We start from the raw sequence: 24,026 nt of genomic DNA, 5'->3' as shown, positions 1-24,026 counted from the left end.
ACTACAGCTGAGGGGTGAAGGGACTGAGTCACAGAAGGGGTCTAAAGGAAAGCAGCTCCATTAGCACACTGGTCCACTGCCCTCTGGTCATCTCAGCCTACTGGGTCTCCATGAAACAAACTCTTGACTTGTATCTACAACCGGCAGTTTTCTTGGCTTACCTGGTTACTACTTACTATTTGCTCTGGGATGCTTAACAACCTTACAAAATCAGAGTCCAGAAAAGCTCCTGGAAGTTTAATCAGTGAAACCAAACCAGCTGCCTTGGTGTCAACAGGCTATTTTTTATTCTACTTAAAATGTTATTAACTAGAGCTGGGTGGCGGTAACACCTGCCTTTTGTTATTGTTGATGTTTTTCGAGACAGGGTTTCTCTGTGTAGCTTTCCGCCTCTCCTGGAACTCACTTTGGAGACCAGGCTAGCCTCGAACTCACAGAGATCCGCCTGCCTCTGCCTCCCGAGTGCTGGGATAAAAGGCATGCGCCACCACCGCCCGGATTAACTCTCGCCTTTAATCCCAGCACTTGGGAGGCAGAGCCAGGAGGACCTCGGTGAGTTCGAGGCCAGCCTGGTCTACAGAGAGAGATCCAGGACAGGCACCAAAACTACATGGAGAAACCTTGTCTCAAACAAACAACAACAACAAAAAGCTATTAACTGGTTACAGCACTTATAGTCAGTTACTATGTCATTAAGACCATTAATAGCCCATTTTTTTTTTTACTGAAATTAAAGTTATATATATTCTTTTTTTTTTTTAAGTCTGAGGTGACTTTAAGCTTCTTCTTCTTCTTAAATACCACCCTTTCTAAGGCCCAGCCCTCCCACTCGTGTTCAGACATGTTTGAATGCCAGTGTCATGTGAGTTATCGCGACAGGCTTGTACTGGGCACATCCTTCACATGCCATGCCTGTCCTGGACTTAAACATGTGAGTGGAGCTGGCACCAAGAACCTTGTAACCGTATCAATCGTTTTAAAAGCTAACAAAACAAGCCCCTAGTAAGTAACAGAGGTAGGCACAGAGTCCAGGCATCTTGAAGCCCAGGTCACCCCTCGGGGTCACACAACTCTGGCACCTATGGACCACAGAACAGAGAAGCCTTAAGAGCAGGGCTCTGGGCAATCGTCGTGGCACTGGCTCTGCATCAGCTTCTCAGCCAGGCCAACCATCAAGAACTGCGTAAGAGAAGGATTACCACAGCTAGATTGGTGCCTAGCTGGGCCACGACGGCTTGGGCAAAGATCAGTTTCCCAGGCTCACATCCCTAAGATCTCTTTAAACAGAAGATTCTACATGAAGATACTAGACATCAGAAGTCTAGTTTCTAATGTGCTCAGGAAGCAAAGTACATGAATGAGCAGACCCACAGAATCCAAAACCCCTCTACTATATGCACGGGGAGATCTTTACACTCACTTTGAACACTCTGAGAAAATGCTTTGACCCAGGCATACATTTTAATAAATTTAATGTAGGTGAGAACTTCGTTCATCTTCTGGACACGGTCGTCTGTGGCAGCTACACACTTTCTCCTGAAATACGCAGTAAGCCGTGACACAAACATCTGGAAGGAAAAGCAGCATCTGTCAAACCGGCGGCACCTGCCCCACCTGAAGCAGAGGCTGGCTCTGCCTCACCACAGCCTAAGCTGACTGGCAGATAATCCTGCTCCTGGGAAAGACCAGATTTCACACAGTTGTGCTGTTTTTTAATTAAAGGGACTTCCTGGGTTACAAAATATTTAATTCTCATCTCCTTGTAGGGCGATGAAGGCAATTAACAATCTGATCTCACAGATACTGAGTGCCACGGTGGTGGAGTCAGGACAGTCACGTCAGCATCAGCTGGACCGGAGTAAATCAATTTGATGGCTCCTGTGTTACCTAGAGCCAGTATGGTGATATATTGTGTATCCTAATAAACTTGCCTGAGGACCAGAGGGCAGAGCCAGCCACTAGATTAGACATAGTGGTACACATTTTTAATCCTAACACTTGAGATCTCATGCCTTTGCTTGGGAAACACACACGCCTTTAATCCCAGGAAGAAATATGGCAGGGCAGAGAAAGGTATATAAGGCGTGAGGAAACAGGAACTCATTGTCTTCAGGCTGAGGATGTCATAGAGGTAAGAACTAGTGGCCAGCTGCTCTGCTTCTCTGATCTTTCAGCTTTCCCCCTGATATCCAGCTCTGGGTTTTTTTTATTAAAAGATCATCTAAGATTCGAAGAACAGGCCAGGTTCACCTGGAACCTTCTGCTTCACCTAAACTCTCTCTGCTTGCACACAACGCCTGCCTTTTGTGTAAATGACACCTATTTCCTCTCCAGCCAAAATCCTGCCTAGAGGAACTGAGCACTATCGAGCACGGGACTTCTCCCACATGGTGCCTTCTCTGAGAAAAGTCCCGGAGGATGTGCTTTCTGCAACTCGGTACAAGTACTTTGTCCCCTATGAGGAAGCGACCAAGTCCCAGCTGAGAGGCTCACTCACCATCGCCGGGTAAAAGAGGATAAAAACAGCCGATCCCAGGAAGGCTGTTGGTCCTAGAATGATTACATTATAAATCATGCCCAAGACGGCAACAACAGGTCCTCCGGCCAGCAAGCTGCCCACAGCGGCTGCCTCAAACATCCTCTGCCCATCATTGGAGCAGATATTGATGAGCTGGAAGAGATGACCAACAGTGAGGGACCCTGTAGGACACAGGTCACTGTATCCAGGAGAAAGGTCAAGGGCAGAGCGGGGACCAAGGAAAAGATCTCCAGCTGAGAGCTTGCTCTGGGCACAAGGCACAGGTTCTGAACTCACCTCACCCAGAGACTTTTCTTTAATGTTCTTTAACTTCAGGATCTTCTTGAATGCCATGGTCAGGATAGCCCCCCGCAATCGGACACCGGTTCGATAGTTCAATGCCCAAGTCAGCGCCAGGGACCAGGAGCGTACAACTTCTGTCAGAAAGAGGCCTAGGACTAACAGCAAGCTGTACTGCAGGTTAGACTCTGTTGCCTGGGTGTACTCCAAGAGCTGTTTCACCATGAAGGCCTACAGGGAGAAACATAGGCCACTGTCAACGTCCCCCACAGCGACCTCACACGATGCCACAGTGCTATGTTAGGTTAGAAAGAGCAGGCTCTCCACGGCGGCACAGTGGTCAGCGTGTAAGCCAGGAAAGAACTGTGTTGTTGGACCGAATGACACCGGCCACCCGCCACAGGTGCAGGACAGAGGGGCCGTTTGCTTTTCTCCTGAAGGCGCCATCGTGACCATTACTCTTTCTAATGTAACATAAACCTGTTCATGAGCTGAAATTAATTCTAGACACATGGTCATCCAAAGGTAAATATTGACCTTACTCCAGAGTCTTCACACATGGCTACATTTCTTTAAAGGAACTCAAGACCTTTCTCTGTATCCTTACACACGTGCTTATTTGATAAGAAGGAACAGTGTACCTACAGTTGTACGGGGAAGAGAGGGAAGTGCAAAACATCCCTGAAAACAAACACGGGCAGTTTAATAGGACAGAAGAGAGCAAAGAAAGCCAACTCCAGGACCCTCCCTCCAGCCCTCCCCACGCCCACACCCTCCTCTCAAAAACGAAAACATGTTACCTCAGGTAGCACATGTCTAACACCACCTGCAGGGAGGGAAGACAGCCAGCCCCCAAGAACCACGAGTGCCACCTCCAGCTCTGAGGTCCTGCAACGCCGGAGCACACACTCACACAAGCACATTCAGCAACAGCATTAAATACCAGAAGTGGGAAGCAACGTACTTTTATTGAAAATGAAATATATATATATAAGGATACCATCTTTAAAGAGCATCTCACAAACACTGTACAATAGTGGGGGCATGAGGAACACAGAGTGGGAACATACAGAGTCATACAGGGAGAGCCGTCACACGGGCCGGCTGGCCTCCAACTTGTAACTATACACGGTAGAAATACACAACAGAGCCACATGTGCATCCAGAGTCGGAAGGAGTACATCAGGCTGGCAGCGTTCATCAGGTGGGACTCCTGAAGCTGCAATCAAGCAGATTCTCTAGCAATAAAGACCTTGCTGCTAAAGAAAGAAGATTAAGAAGAAAAAAAAAACCACACAACTAAAAATTCCCTAGCGAGGTACCCTGCATAAAACTGCAGGTGCTGTTGGCATGCTAAGCTGTGAGGCACCACGCTGCTCCAGACGGAGCGCAAAATTCTAGGTCGGCTGGGGCAGGGGTGTTGGCATCCTTCGGAGTCTTTTCAAGTCCTGCTAGCTAAAACTGATGTTGGCAAAAATCAAACCAAACTATAACAAAAGAAAGACAAACCAATGCCCACCCTAAAGGAAAAAAAAAGAAAGAAATTAAACCCATGCACCCCTCTACCCTGGTTCCTACAGCAAGGAGTCCTGGCTGGGCTGTAAGCTACTAAATGACACAGGACAGAAGCCAGATGTATTATCCTGAAGTACCTAAAACTGAATTCCAGAACCCAGATTCTCGGGGAGTTCATCCTTTCAGTTTTCCTGAAAGTAACTTAACACCAAATTGTCTACTAGGTCCTAGGAGAGCCCCACAGTTAGGTTCATGTCAAGCCCCAGTAAATAAACAACCTGATCGGAAAGGGGGTTTCAGATTCTGAGAACTGCTGTAATCCACCTCTACCTCCCTCAGAACTCTGAGGTTCAATGTTTGGTCCTCACTGCACAGATTTAATAGCAGGAAGATTGGCTTCTTTTCCAGTACGCATCCAAAATGTGGGACTGGGTCACAAGGCCAAAGCCCCTCCTCCTCTGGTGAAGCAACTCAGCGGGCGCCTGCCGTGAAGGATTTTCCCCCCCACAGAGGCAGTGTGCAGCGTCTCCAAGGAAGGCCAGCGGTGTTGTCTGGAAGGACTCCTTCCTCCCTACACCTTTAGGTGCCCCTTTTCAGCACTGGATAAGCAGTCAGCCCCTCCCAGGAGGGAGAGGAAGGGGACGTGGAAAGACATAGGCATATTTACACTATGCAAAACTTTCAAGGGGAAGAGAGAAGGGCAAAGAAACGTCCAACACAGGGTTTAAAAAGCAATGGCATTTCAAATGAGCTTGTATGGGAGAAAGAAAAGCGGGCTCTGATGAGAAATCCAAACAAACTCAGTGTTTTGAAAACAGTCGGAAGTTTATCATTTAAGTCTAAGTTTACTGGAGGGAAACTGGAAACTGTCAGCATAGCTGTCTTGCTGTGGGAAGCATTCCCGGTGAATAAACATTACCTTACCTGAGCTCTTGGCGAGAGATTCCGCCCAGCTTGACTCTCTCATTCTGACCGCAGAAAACAGCCATCCTGAAAATTCTAAAGAACAGCTTCTGTCACTGGTCCCACTACAGAGACATGCCCCCCAAGGCCAGACCCTGACAGCATCAGTGGAGCGAGCTGCATGCGGCTGGAGAGGCTGGAGGGTGGGAACTTACCTCTCCCACAAGGCCTGCAGCAGAACTAGCACTGAGAGATGGACTGCACAGGGCGGCCTTCTCTCGGAGGTCTAGGGCGGGTGCTAACTCATCGGACTCAAACTCTAGGTCAGGCCTGGCCTTTCAGAACTATCTTAGTCTAAGAAGGCCCCTGAAGGATCTCTGTAAATGTAGTGATTTGGTTCTTCATTTCTAGTAAAGCCTGTACCCTTAGAAAGTCTGGTAGTGTGCTAACATTATCACCATCCTGAGGCACCCAACATAGGGCTATTTTGAGGTCAGCATCAACTGACCAGGTTTAAAAACACACACACACAAACACAACTTGATTGTGTTTCATTTGTTCTGTATATGACTACCAAGGCTTGATGAGACCTAAGAGCATGTTCCATGTTTAGAGCCTATAATTTAGGGTAAGATTTTGGTAAGAAGGGAACAAGCCAATCTGAAAATCATGCTCAATGAGAAAATGTGCAAAACTCTAGCATGGGCTATTCCTCAAAAGGACCCATGTCCACTTACAGGAGGTTTGCTCACCACTGCTCCGAATTCCATTGTTCAAAACCAGCCTGATCCTTCAATTTCCAGTCAAAAAAGAACTTATCAAAATTAGGGTTCCAAAAATGAAGTCTATATTGTTTACACTTTTTCATCATTTTCACACAAAGAGACAATGGACAAGCCCACAGCTTCTCAGGCTCATTGACCTTCAGAGGCTCCTCCCAAAGGGGCCGAGTGCGGTGTCCATGTGTTCCTATTATGAAAGGCATTCAGCTTTCCATGGCCTTCTAGAAGAGTTCTCCAGGTCAGCACCCCAGTGTGCTGCACCAGAAGTGAGAGATGAAGACTTTAACAGACGCTCGAGGCAGTGACCATGCATTCTGTAATCACTTTTTTTGGAGTAAAAATTTAATCCCTGAAATCCATGGCATTTGTTCAAGAAAAGGGGAATTCAGAAAGCCCGTTATGATTTTTATTGAGAAATGCTGCATACTCTTCTACCTAGATGAGAGAATTCTGTGATGGGTCAGAGCAGCCACCAGCCCTGTAGGGAGACAATGACAGAAGCTCTTCTTGGGGGGGAGGGGGCGCTAGTTCTATGAAACATTCACCAATCTGACTAAGAACATGACATTTCAGTTACATGCTCTCTTTGGTTTAAAACTTACATCCAGTGTTAGTTGGTCAATTAACAAACCTAATACCAAAATTTTTACTTTTTAAAGGATCATACATTAAAAAAGAACAACAACAACAAAAGAACAAGATACCTCAAAAGTGTAAATTAGTTTTACCTAGTCACCATGCCTTTTAGACACATACTTACCCCACCATGCACCTCCAGCTTACCCACACCCGGAAAACGCACGCACAGTCTAAACAGTACTACTGCTCCGATGCCTCAAGGCAAATATGCAGAGAATGAGTTCAGTCAGAATCTCAAGTGTCAGGCAGTACGAAACGGTGCCCTGAAAACTGCTGTCCAAAGCCCCCCTCGCCACTACTCTGCCTCCACATCGGCCACGGAGACCCCAGCTGCCACCCGGTGCTTGCCATAGTCAAAGCTCTATGCAAAACCGGAACCGACTTTGAAAACCCCCGACAGGTTCCTAGCTTCTTCAGGGTCATCCATTAGTCATTAAACACAGGCGTCTGGCATGTCACCAACACAGACTTGCTAGCCCATGCCACAGAACACTCAGATCACTCGCTCACCCACAGCACTGACAAGACATCTCTGTCCTACCCGAGACTGTTGCTTCATGTCAGCTCAGAACCAACAAGCAGGTCCAGTGCAGGACCAGACCAGCTCAGATTCACCCAGCCCCAGGAAAACAAGCCAGTGGTTTCTTCTCCTGCAGCACTGTGTCCTCATCCTCCTAGCTGACAGGCCACCATTCACTCCCAGATCCACTGACCCTCTTCAGTAGCCCCAGAAGTGTCTCTAAGGCTGCTCACTAGCCCCAAGACAGTCATAACCTCTGCCACAGAGCAGGGTTAGCGCTGGCCATGGCCGGGCCCCTGGAGATGTTCAGAAAGAATAGTTAGAACTTACTGGTCCACTGAAGCCAGCCAACTGCGTGATCATCAGGCACATGATGGACAGGATGAGCCTGGTGCGACAAAAGATCCACACAACCCTGCGCAGGGAGGCGGCTTCCGGCCCAACGTCCTTCAGCTCTTCTTGCCACAGTCTCTCTAGTCTTAACAAGGGCACAGGTCCTGTGTTACACGTCTCCCCGGGGGAAAGAACGCACCCCAGACCCCCTCCTGCCTTCACAGGCTCAGTTATGCATATAGCCTCCATCTTGTAGAGGAAACACTCCCTCCTGGCCTGTGTCTATTCACTCCCAACAGGGAGTATCTGACGTATAGAAACAAGGAGAGCAGGTGCCTTTCCCGCCACTCCACAAAGGTCTCTCCCTGCATAAAGTGCATGGATAGAAACCTCCTCTTTCAAGGGATCCCAACCCTTTCTGAAGGATCCTGGGATAAAATGCAATGCTACGAACTAGGTTTTCATCAGACTACCACCAAAACTGTACTCTGTCACAAGGCAGCAACAAAACCTCCCTGCAGGCTCAGGAGGAGACGCGGGGCCGAGAGAGAGAGGAAGCCCTTGGTTAAAGCACAATTAGAGGGAAACAGAGATACGGCAAAGGGAAGAGAGTCCACAGGCTACCCACCCTTGGCTGGGTGCCTTAAAGGGCATGGCGCTTGACTCCACTTGCTGGCCCACCCACCTAGCTCAGGCCTAGCATCCAGCAGACAGGGTGGACCAGAGACGCCTACCTTCTGCAGTTCACATCAGAAGACTCATACTTGGACAAAGACCACACATCCTCCATTAACAGCTCCCCCTTCTTGTGAACCACACGGGCCAGAGGAGAGAGCCAGGAAAAAGTCATGTAGGAGAAAAGTCCAGCATTGTCCACTGGGTGCTGGTGCCTAAAGAGAGAAAAATCCGACCACAAGGTGTCAGCAGATACTGAGAGGCTGAGCGTGTGTGACTGACATTCTTTGGTAAACAGCTCCTGACAAATATTAGGCCTCCCCAGCTGTCCTCACTTTAGCCCCCGATTTCAGAACCGCTTTCAGTGCTCTGTGGATGGATCATTTGTCACCAAAGCCTTACTTGGAAGTGGTCCGGAAGGGCTTCAGGGCACTCAAGCCATGGTGGTATTTTCCCTTGGCATGCTCCTCATCCAGAATTCGGAGGTGAGAATGCACAGAGACGTCCAGAGAAAGGCCCTCAACGCGGGCTGCTGTTTCCAGGGCATCTTGGCATTCCAACTGTTGGTGGGCAGAACAGTTAATGAAAATTAGTATATACAGAAGGACACAAATCCAGCTGACGACAGCTCAGAATACACCAGTAGCCAATCACTCCATCAGCACTGGAAACCCCAGGACATGGGTTAGAAACTAACTCTGCATGCTAAGAACTCATTAAAGAGCATTCGATCACACGCACAGGCACACGCACAGTTTTTGAGTATTCTTAGGTCTGTAGACCTGAGCAGAAAGTATAGATTGCACGTGTCTCTCATCCCCTCCATCCCCTCCTGTATCAACATCTTCCATTAGATGGTGCAATTGTTCCAATGACAAGCAGATGCTGGTACATTAACTGAAATCCACGTTACATTTGGTTCATTCTTTTATACATTGAAGATTTTCTATTTTTATCATTCATATCTTTTATCATGGGCTAGGGATGTAGTTCATGGTAGAATGCTTCCCTAGAACACATGAGACCCTGGGTTTGATCCCTAGCATGGGGTGGGTGTGGGGGGCTAGAACACAAAAGGCCCCAAATAATTTCCTAACACCACACATAAAATAAATGATTTTTAAAAATCCAATCTTTGATCTGTTTACCAACATACACTGAGAGTCAATCCTTTCAATAATAACTGCAAATTGTATTGCAAATTTTCTACTCCAAAATTTCAAAGTCTTTCCCAGTTAAGCCTAAGAGCCAGGATGTCCTGTTTCCCTCTCCCATCAGCAACAGGAGAGCACGGCATAGGTGTGCAGCTGGTTGCCCAGCCAAGAAATTCCAATATTCTCAGTCCTGAATATATAGTCACTGTGATAGCTAATGCACTCGGGAGGATGTGACTGTCAACCTGACTATATTTGAAATGAACACAATTATCTGGGCACATCACGAAGGATTTTCTTGATTGGATCATTTAAGATGGGCAGACCCACCCTAAACCTGGGCCACACCTTCTAGCGGCAGCCCTCATAAAAGGACTGCTGTTTGCCTGCTTGCTCTCACTCTCACTGTTAAGTTCAGCATCCTGTTGGTGAGGCCTTCCTTCCGATATCAGAATCTACTTCTTCAGCATCCTAAGGTAGACTGAGGATCAGCTAAGTCATCCAGTCTGGTGGCATGAACTACTGGATCCTTGGTCTTTCCATTGAGAGACAGACATTGTTGGACCAGGGAGACGACAGGCTATAAGCCACTCTCAATAAGTCCCCTTTAACACACATACTTTCTCTCTCTCTCTCTCTCTCTCTCTCTCTCTCTCTCTCTCTCTCTCTCTCTCTCTCTCTCTCTCTCTCTCTTTCTCTGTCAGTTCTGCTCCTTTATAAAAACCCAACTGATATAGCCACACATACCAACTACACAGCTTCTATGTGCTCGCTAATTACACTAACAAAAGCTTGCTTCATTCAAGGTGGGACTGTGACAGGAAGGAGGATGGACCAAAAGGCTGATGTTGTGGGATATTTTGATTGCACTGACACTCCCGAGGCTGCCCAGTAACAGTATACCTTCAATCAGGGGGCAGAGCCAGTGATCAGCTGACCAGAGAAGACGCACAGGAAGGAAAGGGTGGGGACTAGAGTTTGAGCTCTCTTGGTTCTGGTATCTTCTGGCCCAAAAGCAAGGTCAGCTGGTTGCTACTCAGCCTCTCTGAGCTAGCAAGTTTTCACCCCAGCCTTTGACTTCTGAGTCTTATTGATAAGTAGAATGATAGAGACTTAATTTAAACCTACATATCGCGGCTGTGGCAGAGCTGGGGCCGTGGGACTGGGAGCCTGAGTGACCAGCAGGGCACTGACTGAGGGGCTGTGGGGCAGCAGACAATACTTGGAATATCAGTAGATTCACCCACAGCTGCTAAACCAACAAACATCAGCTGACACATCTGTTCTCACTCCTTCACTGGGCAGAGTTTACGCTTTCCTTGTAGAAGCTTGTTTTCTGTTTCTCTCTGAGTGGTGAAACTTACACTATCATGAGTATCTCCAGCAATTATAAGACAGTGACAAATAACAGATCCCCAATCAGGACAAAGTGGTATAGAACCTAGCACACCATGCCTCGTACAAAGCAGTCTCTGACTGTATGCCGCCTCTTTTCAGAAAAACACAGAGGCTCAAATATCAGAACTAAAAATGTTTTGTGCATAAGAGTAACTTGGAAGCCTGAGCTGATCAAATCTAAGAGCTTTAATTCATAGACTAATTATCTACTTCAGTTGGTTAAAGGTCCAGCATCAGGAAACTACATGTTCTGGGAAAGTAGGCTAGATTTCAAGAAAATAATAGCACACAACGCCAAAAGAGTCAACAGTCCAATCTTACATGAAATCTTCATAAACAATTTAGTGGTCAGAGCCTAAAAATGTGGAACAATGGAAAGAGGAGTGCTGGAGGCAGGTGTGATAAAGGTTCTTTCAAGCTGCATATAACCACAGGGAAGAAAAAAACACAAAAGGCTAATAGGTTCCGAACGCAGAAAGCTATTCTAGGACTCCCAGCATGCCTGGGACTCTGCACAGGAGGGATACAAAGTCACAGGCAGAGACACGGCAGGAGACAAAGGGCATTAGAGCAGCACTTCACAGGCATACTGAGTAATGTCACATGGTCCATAAAACAAGCCTTAACATTATTAAAGTCTGGCATCATACAGTATGTGCAGTCTTTTTTTTTATTGAGTAATTAATTAATTAATTTTTGCCAGCCCAATCACAGTTCCCCTCCCTCTCCTCTCCTCCCCCCACATCCACGCCTCCTCCTTTCTCTTCAGGAAAGGGCAAGCCTCCCATGCACATCAGCTGGCCACGGCATATCGACTTGCAGTAAGACCAGGCACCTCCTTTCCTATCAGTCTTTATCACATTGTAATTTAGAATTTGAACAAAGACTACAAGAAAATCCCCACACACTCAGAAGTGACACATCTCTAAACAATGAGTTAAGTGAGACATTATCAACTGGAAACTGAAAACATTCTGAGCTAAATGATAAGGATTTGCAATACATCCAAATGTATGGGCTACAGCTAAAGAAGCGCACACACTGGACTTGGGACAGGACTTGGGACTGCTCTAAGACTTTGTTCTAAGGTAGGAGTTGATTTTCTGCAAAGAACCAGAGAAAAAATAGTTTAGACTTTGTGGAACCAAGAGACAAAAGTCAAGGACACTTATGTAGGTATCTCTACATATGAAAGAAAACCAATTTCTACAAAATGTTGACTGGTAAAATTTGGGTTATAATGTCAGTATTCTTTCCTTCTGCTGCTTTGTGCATTTTTTTTCTTTCCTTTTGAAATGAGGTCTTGTGTATCCCAAGTTGGCCTTGAAGCCTCTATATAGCTGAGCATGACTTGAACTTCTGATCCTCTTGCCTCCACCTCCCCAGTGCTGGGATTACAGGAGTGATCCACTGGGCCTGGTTTACGAGGTGCTAGGGACTGAGCCCAATGCTCAAGCATGCCAGGCACGTGTGCTTTGCAACACACATCTACTCATGAGAAAAACTGGTTCACTTTACGGCAAAGTTACATTTCTCCTATCTGGAGTTTTAAAAGGTTTTCTCTTTTCTAGCAGTTGATCACAAATCACTATTACTGCTAGAGACATAACTTTTTTCTCAAGTATCTTTCCATTTATGAGTATGTGATTTTAATTTTTCACATTCCTATCTCAGAAGATGTTGGAGAACTGCTGCATTTTTCTCTTGACATTTGCCCTTTATCATCCAAGTCACATTTCCATTTGGAAACTGTTAAATGGATATTTTAGAGATTGAGGCTGTAGCTCAGTTGGTAAAATGCTAGCCATGAAAGCAGGAACATCTGAGGCTGATGCCCTGCATCTACATAAACATTCAGGTTTGGTGATGGATGTGTTGTGTTCTCAGGCTGGGGAGGCAAAGACGGGCAGATACTTGGAAGCTTGCTGGGCAATCAACCAGCAAATCAGCAAGCCCCAGGTCCCAGTGAAAGACTGTCTCAAGACATAAAGTGAAAAGTAACTAAGGAAGACAGTCAGTTTTGATCCCTGGCCTCCACACACACACACACACACACACACATGTATATGGTGATATTTTGTATATACGCTAACAAATAAAGCTTGTCTGAAGATCACAGGGCAGAGGCAGCCACAGAGTTAGTCATACAGGCCAGGCATGGTGGCACACACCTATGATCCTAGCACTTGGGAGGCAGAGGCAGACAGATCTCTGTGAGTTCAAGGCCACCCTGGATTATATAAAATTAATCCAGTCTGAAAGAGAAACAGAGCTAGGCCTTTAATCCCAGTACTTGGGAGTCACGTGCCTTTAATCCCAGCACTAGGAAGGTTGAGACAGAAGTGGTATGGCTGGGTGGAGAACAGAATATAAGGTGGGAGGAGACAGGAGTTTGGCTCCCTTTTGGCTGAGGACTCAGGGGCATTCAATCTGAGGATTCGTGGAGACAGGATTCCCCCCTTTCGGTTGTGGAGCTGACGAGGTGAGAAGTGGCTGTGGCTTATTTCCTCTAATCTTTCAGCCTTTACCCCGATATCTGGCTTGGGTTTTTATTATAAGACCAATTAGGATTCGTGCTACACATGTACACTTGTGCACCCTGCACCAAAAGTGCAGACACACATAAGCATGCACACACACAGGTTGGATAATGCAACAGCTCTCACTTTTTCAGAATAGTTTTAGCTATTCTGTTTCTTTGCCTCTGCTGGGAAACTCAGTGCCAGAGTCAGTAAGTTTTATAAACATCCATTGACAGTACAGCATCAGAAAGGGAGACTTTGTGTGTCTTAGTCAGGGTTTCTGTTGCTGTGATAGAACACTGCCCAAAAGCAAACTGAGGAGAAAGGGTTGATTTCAGCTTACAGCTTGTAGACCATCATCCAGGGAAGTCAGGACAGGAACTGAAGCAGAGGCCATGGAGGGTGCCGATCACTGGCTTGCTCCCCATAGCTTGCTCAGCTGGCTTTCTTATAGCATTCAGGACCACCAGCCCAGGCCTGGCACCACCCACAGTGATATGGGCCCTCCCACATGAACCATTAATCAAGGAAATGCCCCCATAGGGTGACCCAGGAGCTTGTCTACAGTCCTGCCCATAAGAGGATTTACTCAGTTGAGGTTCCCTCTTCCCAAATGACTCGAGTTTATATCAAGTTTACATGAAACTAGCCAGCACAACTGACCCCTGTAATCTGGCATACACATCACTGTCAAACTATAACTGCTCTTTTCTTGTTGTCCAAGACGTCATATAAATATCAATATCACAATATAAAACATATTCCAAACTTCAAAGGTCCCAATCTTTACAAATTCAAACACTCCAAAAATTCAGTCTCTTTAAAATAGCTAAAGTCTCACAACTGTGAGCTGCTTTAAAATCAAAAGTAAGGTACATATTTTCTTATTCCAAGAGGGAAGAGCCAGGAACAGTCACAACCACAGCAAAGCAGAACCCAAGTCCAACACCGTGAAGCTCAGGGTCAGACGTCTGGGTCTCATGATCTTCTGGGCTCCACCCCTCAGCTGCTGCTGTCCTTGGTGGTCATCCCACAGTACTGGCATCTCCAAACTGCTGGGGTCTCCTGATGTGACTGGGCAACACCTTCACCAATGGCCTCTCTGGGCTGTTCTCTGGGACTCTGACTCTGTCACATGGTGCCAAGTCTCCACGACCCTTTCAGTCCTGGGTCTTCTACTCAACTGAGGCCATACCTTCACCAATTGCCTCTCCCAAACTCTCTTTAGGGCCACACAGTGCCAAGCATCAGCTGTTCTCCATGACCCCTCCATGCCTTCAAAACCAGTACCACCCAGGTGACTCTATATATTACCAAGTTTTGCTTCCAGCAGAAGATGCAGCCTTGGCCCCCCTGAACCACGCCTTCTGTGTACTGACCTTGAGGAAAGAATCCCAGATCTCACCTCAATGATGCTGGGCTCTTCTATTCACCACTAATTTCTCAGCTCCAGCTGACCAGAACTGACTGTCCCAGCAAAGCAAGAATTTCATTTTAATGGTTTTGGTCTCATTAATCACAGCAGATTCTTTAGCCCCAGCTGACCAGAACCACAGATTCTGAAAACTCAAAGCATACTATGGCTTCAACAGAGTCTCTAAGGGATTCTCAAATGTTCCTCTAAAGTTTCACAAGCCAGGTCTCCATTGCTTGCATTGCTCTCAACATTATCTTCCGAACTCCCACAGAACAACCTACTGAGCTCTGAGCACTCAAAGGCTCTCCCAGCCCGAAGTTCCAAAGTTCTTCCATAATCCTTCCCCAAAACAATATGGTCAGTGCATCACAGTAATAGTCCATTTCTGGTACCAAATTCTGTCTTACTTAGGGATTCTATTGCTGTGTTATAATATTGATCAAAAGAAGGCTGGAGAGAAACAGGTTTATTTCAGTTTACAGCTTGTCTCAGTCACTGTTCTACTGCTGTGAAAAGACACCATGACCAAGGCAGCTTATGAAAGAAAGCATTTAATTGGGGGCTGGCTTAGAGGTTCAAAGAGTGAGTCCATTATCATCATGACAAAGAACATGGCAGCAAGCAGGCAGACATAGCACTGGAGTAGTAGCTGAGAACTCACACCCTGATCTACAGACAGGAGGCAGACACAGAGCTGGGGTAGTAGCTGAGAACTCACACCCTGATCCACAGACAGGAGACAGACATGGTGCTGGGGTAGTAGCTGAGAACTCACATCCTGATCCACAGACAGGAGGCAGAGAGAGTGAAACTGGCTGCAGAGATTTTGAAACCTCAAAGTCCATCCATAGTGATACAGCTTGTCTTAGTCAGGATTTCTATTGCTGTGAAGAAATACCATGACCACAGTGGCAACTCTTAAAAGGGAATATATTTAATTGGGGTTGGCTTACAGTTCAGAAGTTTAGTCCATTATCAACATGGCGCGAAGCATGGTAGCACACAGGCAGACAGGCATGGTGCTGGAGAAGGAGCTCAGAGGTTCTATATCCAGATCCGCAGGCAGCAGGAAGAGAGAGCCCCTGGGCCTGGTTTGAACACATGAGACCTCAAAGCCCACCCCCACTGACAAACTTCCTCCAACAAAACCACACCCACTCAAAACCATTTTCTTTCAAACCACCACACACCTCTTCTAGTAAGGCCATACCTTCTAATCTTTCCTAAACAGTCCACCAACTGGGAGCCAAACATTCAAATGTATAAGCCTATGGGGCCATCCTCATTCAAACTACCACAAAGCTTGTGGTCTGTCATCTAGGGAAGTCATGACAGGAACTCAAGACAGAAACCTGGAGGCAAAAACTGATGCAGAGGCCATAAAGGAGTGCTGCTTATGGCCTTGCTCCTCATGATTTGCTCAGCCTGCTTTTGTAAACACCCAGGACCAACCAGCACAGTCAGGGCACTGCCCTCTGTGAGCTGGGTACTCCGACATCCATCATTAATTGAGAAAATGGTCCATAGGCTTGCCCAAAGAACAATCTGGTGGAGGCATTTTCTCAGTTCAGGCTCCCTCTTCCAAAATGACTCTAGCTTGTTGACATAAAACTATTAGCACAGTATACCATCCAGCAGTACTAAGGAAAAACTGGAGCCACCGCATCTTTTACCTCATTCCTGTAACTAACTACAAGTTCCTGAGCATCTCTGATGTTTGAGACTGTTACAGATGATGGGAAGAAAACATGACAATTCTGATACGTACAACCCATTAATTTAATTTTCTTCATCTCAAAAAAAAATTAAGATTAAGTGTAAATGCCTAAAAAAATTTTTCTTAACCTACTAATAGAAAATCAAAGGACCCAACAATTAAAAAACAATGCTGATTGCATGGGCCTTGCTTCTTGGATCACATTTAATGATGATGTTCCATTTCTTCCAGATATGCTATTTCCTGTACAGGCAGATACTAAACTCAAAGAAACTTAGAAAAATTCAAATGAGAGTTGGCAGGCAAGGCTGTCCCTGTAGGTTTTCTAAGTGTCATAATGGCAAAAGTCCCGAGAAGATGGCTAGGATTTTAGAATGTACAAACCACACAACCCTATCCTGACAAAGGCATGACACCATACACTGGCTGAGATGACACTAATCCTCAATATCCTATGTAATAACAAAACATGAATAGGGAGTCCCATAGTAAAGGAATACAAAAGATTTTTTTAATCTAAAAATCAAAATTTGCCACTGTTACCCCATTTGTTACTCTTTCATAAATAGGTTTCCAAAGGGCCAGCCCTGTTGTGTTATTGTGCACTGCCTGTGTTGGGGATTGAGAATGTGGTACAAGACCCACTCTTTTGAAGGACACACACTCCTGCTGTACCAGACACCTGGAATTTAGGGGTAGATTTCCAAACAAGAAGCACCAGATGTTTAGATTCTAGCAGGAACTTTGGAATGCTAACATTAAGAGAGAGAGACAGAGAGAGAGAGATAGAGACAGAGACAGAGAGAAAGAGAGGGGGGGAGAAAGAAAAGAAAAATAACAAAACATTCAGAGAATAGTTTCCTTACTATAATAAACCATTTTCCTTTGTGGATTTAAAGGACTTTTCCATAACTGGAGGCCAGGGTAAAGTGTGGTGATATATTGTGTATCCCAATGACGCTTACCTGGGGATCAGAGGACAGAGACAGCCACTAAATTAGACACAGAGGTCAGGCAGTAGTGGCACACACCTTTAATCTCTCAGGAGGCAGAGATCCGTCTGGATCTCTGTGAGTTCAAGGCCACACTGGGCTACATGAGAGAAACAGAAGCAGGCAGTGGTGACACAGGCCTTTAATCCCAGGAAGTCATATGGCAGGACACAGAAAGGTATAGAAGGCGTGAGGAAACAGAGACTCGCTCTCTTGAGGCTGAGGATTTTGTAGAGGTAAGTTATGCCTGGCTGTTCTGCTTCTCTGATCTTTCAGCTCTCATCCCAACATCTAGCTCTGTGTTTGTTTGTTTTTATTATAGGACCTTTTAAGATTCAAGTTACAGTACAGTGCAGACTTTGAACACATTTTAGAAGACAGATACTGACTGAATGCTGATTATGCCACCAGCCCTCCGCACATTACTGGCTACAGAGTGAGCTCCAGAGCTCATGTTTACTTGTATGTGAACCTATTGCACAATGTTGAAGGCAATTAAGGTTATGAAAATACTTAGCGAATCATTACCTCAACTATTTCCTCCTTCCTTTAGCTTATCACCTTTGGCCCCTCGCTCACCCAGAATACCCTTTGCATCTACACTACCTTCACCACTGTATGTGTAACACAGGGCGCTTCTCGTAACAGTGCCTGGAAGGCTACCTGGATATTCGAGTTGGAACACAGAATTTGGCACCTGTTATTGAAATGTCAAAAGTGGCCTCACAAACAGCATGGTCAGCATCCAATGCTACATGGCAATGCTTTTATGTCAATCAATCAGGGTTAGTAAAAGATAAGATCCAACAACTCCAATTGGATCTTCAAACTCAGAAACAGCTTAATGCTCCCAGAGAGTAGAGCACTAATAATCAGATATGGAAATGGATGCTACTTTTCTTTTTTTTTTAATATTTTTATTTTATAATTAATTTAATTTTACATGTCAGCCACGGATTTCCCTGTCCTCCCTCCTCCCACACCTCAACTTTCCCCCTGAATCCACCTCCTCCAAGGCAAGGTCTCCCCTGGGGAGTCAGCCCAGCCTGGTGGATTCAGTTGAGGCAGGTCCAGTCTCCTCCTCCCTACACCAAGGCTGAGCAAAGTGTCTTAGCATAGGCCCTAGGTTCCAAAAAGCCAGCTCATGCACCAAGGACAGGTCCCAGTTCCACTGCCTGGGGGCCTCCTAAACAGTCCAAGCTAATCAACTGTGTCACTTATCCAGAGGGCCTGATCCAGTTCCATGGGGGCTCCTCAGCTATTCATTCACAGTTCATGTGTTTCTACTAGTTTGGCTATATGTCCCTGTGCTTTTTCCAATCATGGTCTCCATATCTCTTGCTCATATAATCCCTCCTCTCTCTCACTGATTGGACTCCTAGAGTTCCACCTGGGGCTTGGTTGTGAATCTCTGCATGCTACCTTCCTTATCCCCTCTTTTCTTTCTTTTCCTAGCCCTACTAATTGCATCCTGCCCCATAAACTTCTTGGTTAGATTTCTTCAACAACAGATCCAAAATATATCTAACCAAACTCTGAACCAGTTAATATTACAGCATTACCAGCCCCTATTGACAAAGCCAGAGATCTGTAGAACCTGGTTACATCCTGAGGAAGAAGATCAAGATTGTCCTAAGAACCTCGACGCCCTAATTCAGCAGGAAGCAGTCTAACAATAACTTCACCCCCTTTCCAACCCCCAGCTGCTTATTACCCTTTTCAAACCTCAGCTGCTTATTACCCTTTCCTACCCCCAGCTGCTTATTACTAAACAAAAAAAGGGGGAACAGAGGGAAAGGGGGCCAGCTAAAGAAACCCACCCTGACTCTGGAGCCCAGAACTATGGAAAGATGGCTCAGATCAGAGTAGAAAGAAACACAGTTTGGCTCAGTCAGATCAGAGCTATCTCTGCCCCTGGCCAACTGACTTGTGAAAACAACCAATCACAGAGCAGGATAGTAGAACCCTGGGCCCGGGGTTGACTCTATCCCCAAGACTTCCTGTGTAAACCACCCTGCCTAGTCAGTTAGAAAAAAGGGCTGTTCTCTCCACCCTGGTAGAGGCGGCTACTCTCCTGGACTCCTCCTTCCCAAATAAATCTCTTTCTCAAAAGTTTTTTGGGTGTGAAGATCTTCATTCACTAGTGTAGAGAAGATCCTTGCTGAGACGTCCCCCAGTGGACAAAATAAGGAGAGCTGAAACAGCAAAGCAAGGAGAAGCTGAACAGAAGATCTTTGCTGAGATCTTCTGGGGGGGGGGAGAGAGATACAGAGAGAGAGAGAGCTAATAAGGTGTCCAGGACACCTTCAGGGTAGAGCTGTTGTTCTGAGCAGCTCAAGGTGTCCAGGATACCTCGCCCTCCATGGCTGAACTGTCTCCTTGCAGCTCGCCATCAGAGCTGTGCTACACAGCTCCAGGTGTCCGGGACACCTTCAGGGCAGAGCTGTTGTTCTGAGCAGCTTGAGGTGTCCGGGATACATCGCCCTCCAGGGCTGAAATGCTTCTCTGCAGTTCCAGCTGTCACAGCTGTCCTAAGCAGCTCAAGGTGTTGCCCGACTCCCTAGGTAGTCAGGACACCTTTCCCCAGAGGTGTTGCCACTCATGTTTTGCAACCAATTTACTTACATTCTTGGTGCGGAAACCAGGGACATTAAATCCACAGAGTTGTAAAATGTGCAGTTTACCTACATTTTTGGTGCCGAAACCAGGGACACTAAATCCACAGAGTTGCAAAACTCACGTTTACTAACAAGACCTGCTTAGAGCCTCTTAATGTGTTGCTTATGATCAACGGTTGTGCTGGCTAGCTTTTATGTCAACTTGACACAGACTAGAATCATTCTGGAAGTCATTTCAAATGAGAAAATGCCTCCACCGGACTGCCCTGTGAGTAAGCCTGTGGAACATTTTCTTGACTGATGACTGATGTGGTAGACACAGCCCACAGCAGGTGGTGCCACCCCTGGGCTGGTGGTCCTCGATGGTCGAAGAAAGCAGGCTGAGCAAGCCTGTCAGCAGCACTCTGTCACGGCCTCTGCATCCTGCCTTGACTTCCCTGGATGATCAACTACAAGTGGCAAAGTAAAATAAATCCTTTCCTCCCCAAGCTGATTTTGGTCATGGTGGTCTTTTTAAATCATAGCAATAGAAGCCCAAGCCAAGAAGACAGTGTAATAAACAATTATTCATTTTTCTCTTTCTTGATTACATAGGATACACTCCATCAGTAGGACTGCCAGACTAAGGAGTGGAGCCCTAACATTCACACACCTGTAAAGAGAAATCCACAGAGCCCATCTAATGGGCAAAAGAATTTATTAAGGGGAAAAACTCACTGTACAGAGCAGAATTAACACAGGTTCTGGAATGCTGTTCTGGCCACCTGGATCAGTCCCGCTTCCAATTTCCACGAGGGAGCAAAGAGAGTGATGCCCACGTGCATCTCAAGTCTTTTTTGGGGGGAGGGAGGAGTTGAGACAGGGTTTCTCTATGTTGTTTTAGTGCCTGACCTGGAGCCCGCTTTGTAGACCAGGCTGGCCTTGAACTCACAGAGATCTGCCTGGCTCTGCCTCCCGAGTGCTGGGATTAAAGACGTGTGCTGCCACTGCCGCTGCTGCCACCACCACCCGGAGCATCTCAAGTCTTAAGGATTACCAAGAGACCACACAACAGGGGCATGAACTTCAAGGTCGTAGGCAGGTGAAGCAGTTACCTGCTACCCACCCTCTAGGGGCAGTGCTTCAAGGTCATAGACAGAACAGCTCTCCACTACACACATCTGTCAACTTCATAACTAACGATTTAGACATGTACCTACAGTTACTACAGAAGAAGACTCTTTAGCTGTGGTGAATTCTCTACAGTCTAAGGTTGAATGGACTGAAACAGAAATGAAGCAAGAGAAAAGACTTACTAATCCAAGCAATGTGCCTACTCTATGAAAGCATAAACAACATGGCAGGGTAGTGAAGTGTGAGTCAGAGTACTGCAGGGACACTCAACACTCAAGTGAGGATGAATTAAAAGGTTTCACACAGAACATTAATCCATTTGGAATTGAGCACAAAAACTTACATTTAAATGATTAGATAAATGGGAGAAAATTAAGTAGCAGCTTACGCTGGATGGGAATAGCTTCCACTTAACACCAAAAGTCAAAAACTTATCAAAGGTAAGATGGATGGGCTTAGATATAAAAAGAAAATCTTATTAAATTAAAATTAGCACTAAAGGAAGGAAGCACTAAGTATAAAGTTAGAGAGAGAAGTAGATAACTAATATAATATCTAAATCAGTACTTTCTAATCTACTCATTCAGGAGGCTAATGAGGCCTACTATCTACAAGCAGCATCCTAGGACTCAGGGATAGAAGAGAGAAGAAACAGACACACTGTCACATCAAGAAACATTAAATCAAACTGTAAGATACTACTACCTGCCTTCATAAAGGGAAAGAGATCCAATACCAGAAAGGGGGGGATATAAACAAGAACACACTGTGAGAACAAGTAAGTGTTCTCTGCCTTTGGAAGAATATTGAAAACAGTTAGCATCTTCTGGAGGTCTCCACAATTTAACTGTATAGAGAAACATTTCCAGAGGAAACCACCACCACCCGCAAGCCCACCCTGCCCAAACAGAGTTTCTCTGTGTAGCCCTGGCTATCCTGGAACTCACTCTGTAGACCAGGCTGGCCCTGAACTCACAGAAATCCCCCTGCCTCTGCCTCCTGCATGCTGGGATTAAAGGCATATGCTACCACCACACCCAGCCAGGAAAAAAAAAATCACTTAACCCAACAGTTTAAAGGACGTGATGCAAGAATAACAGCTAAGTTTGCAGCACATCATCAGTCACTGAGGCTCGGCGCCGTCAGACGCAACCCAAGCCGCAATGTACAAACGCCCATGCAATTCAAAATTCTCACCATCTTTAAAATAAAGGTAACATTTTAATACGTTTTACTTACTACAACATGAACAGTATCATCTTTTTAATATAGGATCACTATAAAAATTATCAGGAATTTTTTTAATGAGGTATTCCTGTTTTGTGGTTCAGTTTGATATTTTATTCACAGGGCATAGCTCAGCTTAGACTGGAAATGTTTCCAATGCTCAAAGGCCACAAGTGACGAGTGGCTACTACACTGGGCAATAAAACGGTTCTCAAGTGAGGGTGTTTTGTGGTGGGGGTTTGGTTTTGATTGTTGTTGTTGTTTTGTTTTGTTGGTTTTTGTTTTGTTTTGCCAGAGGATATTTGGAGACATAGGTGGCTGTCACCAGTAAAGGGTGCTGCTAGCTGTACTGGACAAGAGGCCCAGGGAAGTTGATGGGCATCCTATGCTGCACAGGGCAGCCCCACAGTAAAAACTCCTCAGGCCACACTCCTAGCAGCACTAAGGTAATTGTGGATTGCTACACAGCTAGCCAAGTCCATAGCACACACTGATCAAAGGGAAGGTGTCACGATGTATGGTGATATTTTATTTGTACTGAAATGTGATTTTATTTGTATGTTAATAAATAAAGTTGCCTGGGGGTCAGAGCTAATAGCAAGCCATTGCAGAAGCCAGGCGGTGGTGGCGCACACCTTTAATCCCGATCACATGACAGGCAGATTTCTGTGTGTTCAGGATACAGCCAGCATGGAGACACACGCCTTTAATCTCAATACCAACCACAGAGACCTGGAGGTCTGTATAGACAGGCAGTGATGAGGCAATCACATGGTTAGGTTTACAACCAATGAGAAGGCAGAACGGAAAGTCAATAAAAAGACAGATACACAGGAAGTAGGTCTCTTTCTGAGGGAAAGGATGGCAGTGAAGGGTAAGAAAGGGTTTTTAGTATCAGGTCTTAGCTACTGCTCTGACCTCTTGGGCTTTTAACTCTGCATTTGGCTCTGAGTTTCTTATTTAATAATACTGTTACATCTACAACGATGCTTTAAACCCTTCTCAGAACTAATTTTTTTGTTTCATCTTGTTTTGTGTTTGTTTTTCATGACAGGGTTTCTCTGTGTAGCTTTGGTGCCTTTCCTAGAACTCACTCTGTAGACCAGGCTGGCCTCAAACTCACAGAGATCCACCTGCCTCTGCCTCCCAAGTGCTGGGATTAAAGGTATGTGCTCCACCACCCAGCATAATTTTTTTTAAATGGGGTCTCAGGTATCCAAGGATGGCCTTGACTATATGTAGCCAGGTATGACCTTGAACCTCTGATCCTCCTGTATCTGCCTCCTGTGCTAGGATTGAAAGCATGACCACCACGCCTGGGTTTATGCAGTGCTGAGAACAGAACTCGGGACTTCACACATACATAAGCAATCTAGCAACTGAACACATCTTCAGCTTCTAAAGTAACTTTTTAAGGTTCTTCCTGGTTCTCAGTGTCCAGATGCCCAACGGCATGGACAGGCAATGTAGCAGTGACTTCTCCAGAGGGTACAAGGTGCTACTCCGTCATGGAGGTGCATAAGACTGGACCAGGAGAGGCTGCTGCTGGTTGTTTCTGCTCTACAACTTGCACACACTGAACATCCTTCTACTGAGGTGACGGTGATGAGGGAGTAGAGACACTGTCGTGCTAAAAAGGGACAAGAGTCACAGTCTGGATTCTGCCAAAATATCGCCAAAGGT

At 45.9% G+C, this 24,026-nt stretch overlaps 1 protein-coding gene across 10 annotated transcripts in view; it reads right to left on the bottom strand.

The window, feature by feature from the left end:
• Abcc5 (ATP binding cassette subfamily C member 5) overlaps positions 1–24,026 on the bottom strand; it is a 97,236-nt gene that overhangs the window by 61,705 nt on the left and 11,505 nt on the right. For 5 of the 10 annotated variants that reach the window (XM_037209892.1, XM_028857571.2, XM_037209893.1 and 2 more), the window contains 6 exons: positions 8,588–8,745; positions 8,245–8,400; positions 7,508–7,655; positions 2,816–3,049; positions 2,498–2,671; positions 1,421–1,568 (listed from right to left, as the gene is read on the bottom strand). In XM_037209892.1, the coding sequence (XP_037065787.1) occupies positions 1,421–1,568; positions 2,498–2,671; positions 2,816–3,049; positions 7,508–7,655; positions 8,245–8,400; positions 8,588–8,745 (1,018 nt within the window). The other 5 variants (XM_028857575.2, XM_028857576.2, XM_028857577.2 and 2 more) reach the window with 5 other exon arrangements.

The sequence above is a fragment of the Peromyscus leucopus genome, chromosome 12 (assembly GCF_004664715.2).
Source record: "Peromyscus leucopus breed LL Stock chromosome 12, UCI_PerLeu_2.1, whole genome shotgun sequence".
Taxonomy (NCBI): Eukaryota; Metazoa; Chordata; class Mammalia; order Rodentia; family Cricetidae; genus Peromyscus; species Peromyscus leucopus.
This window is presented reverse-complemented; position numbering and strand designations above follow the sequence as displayed.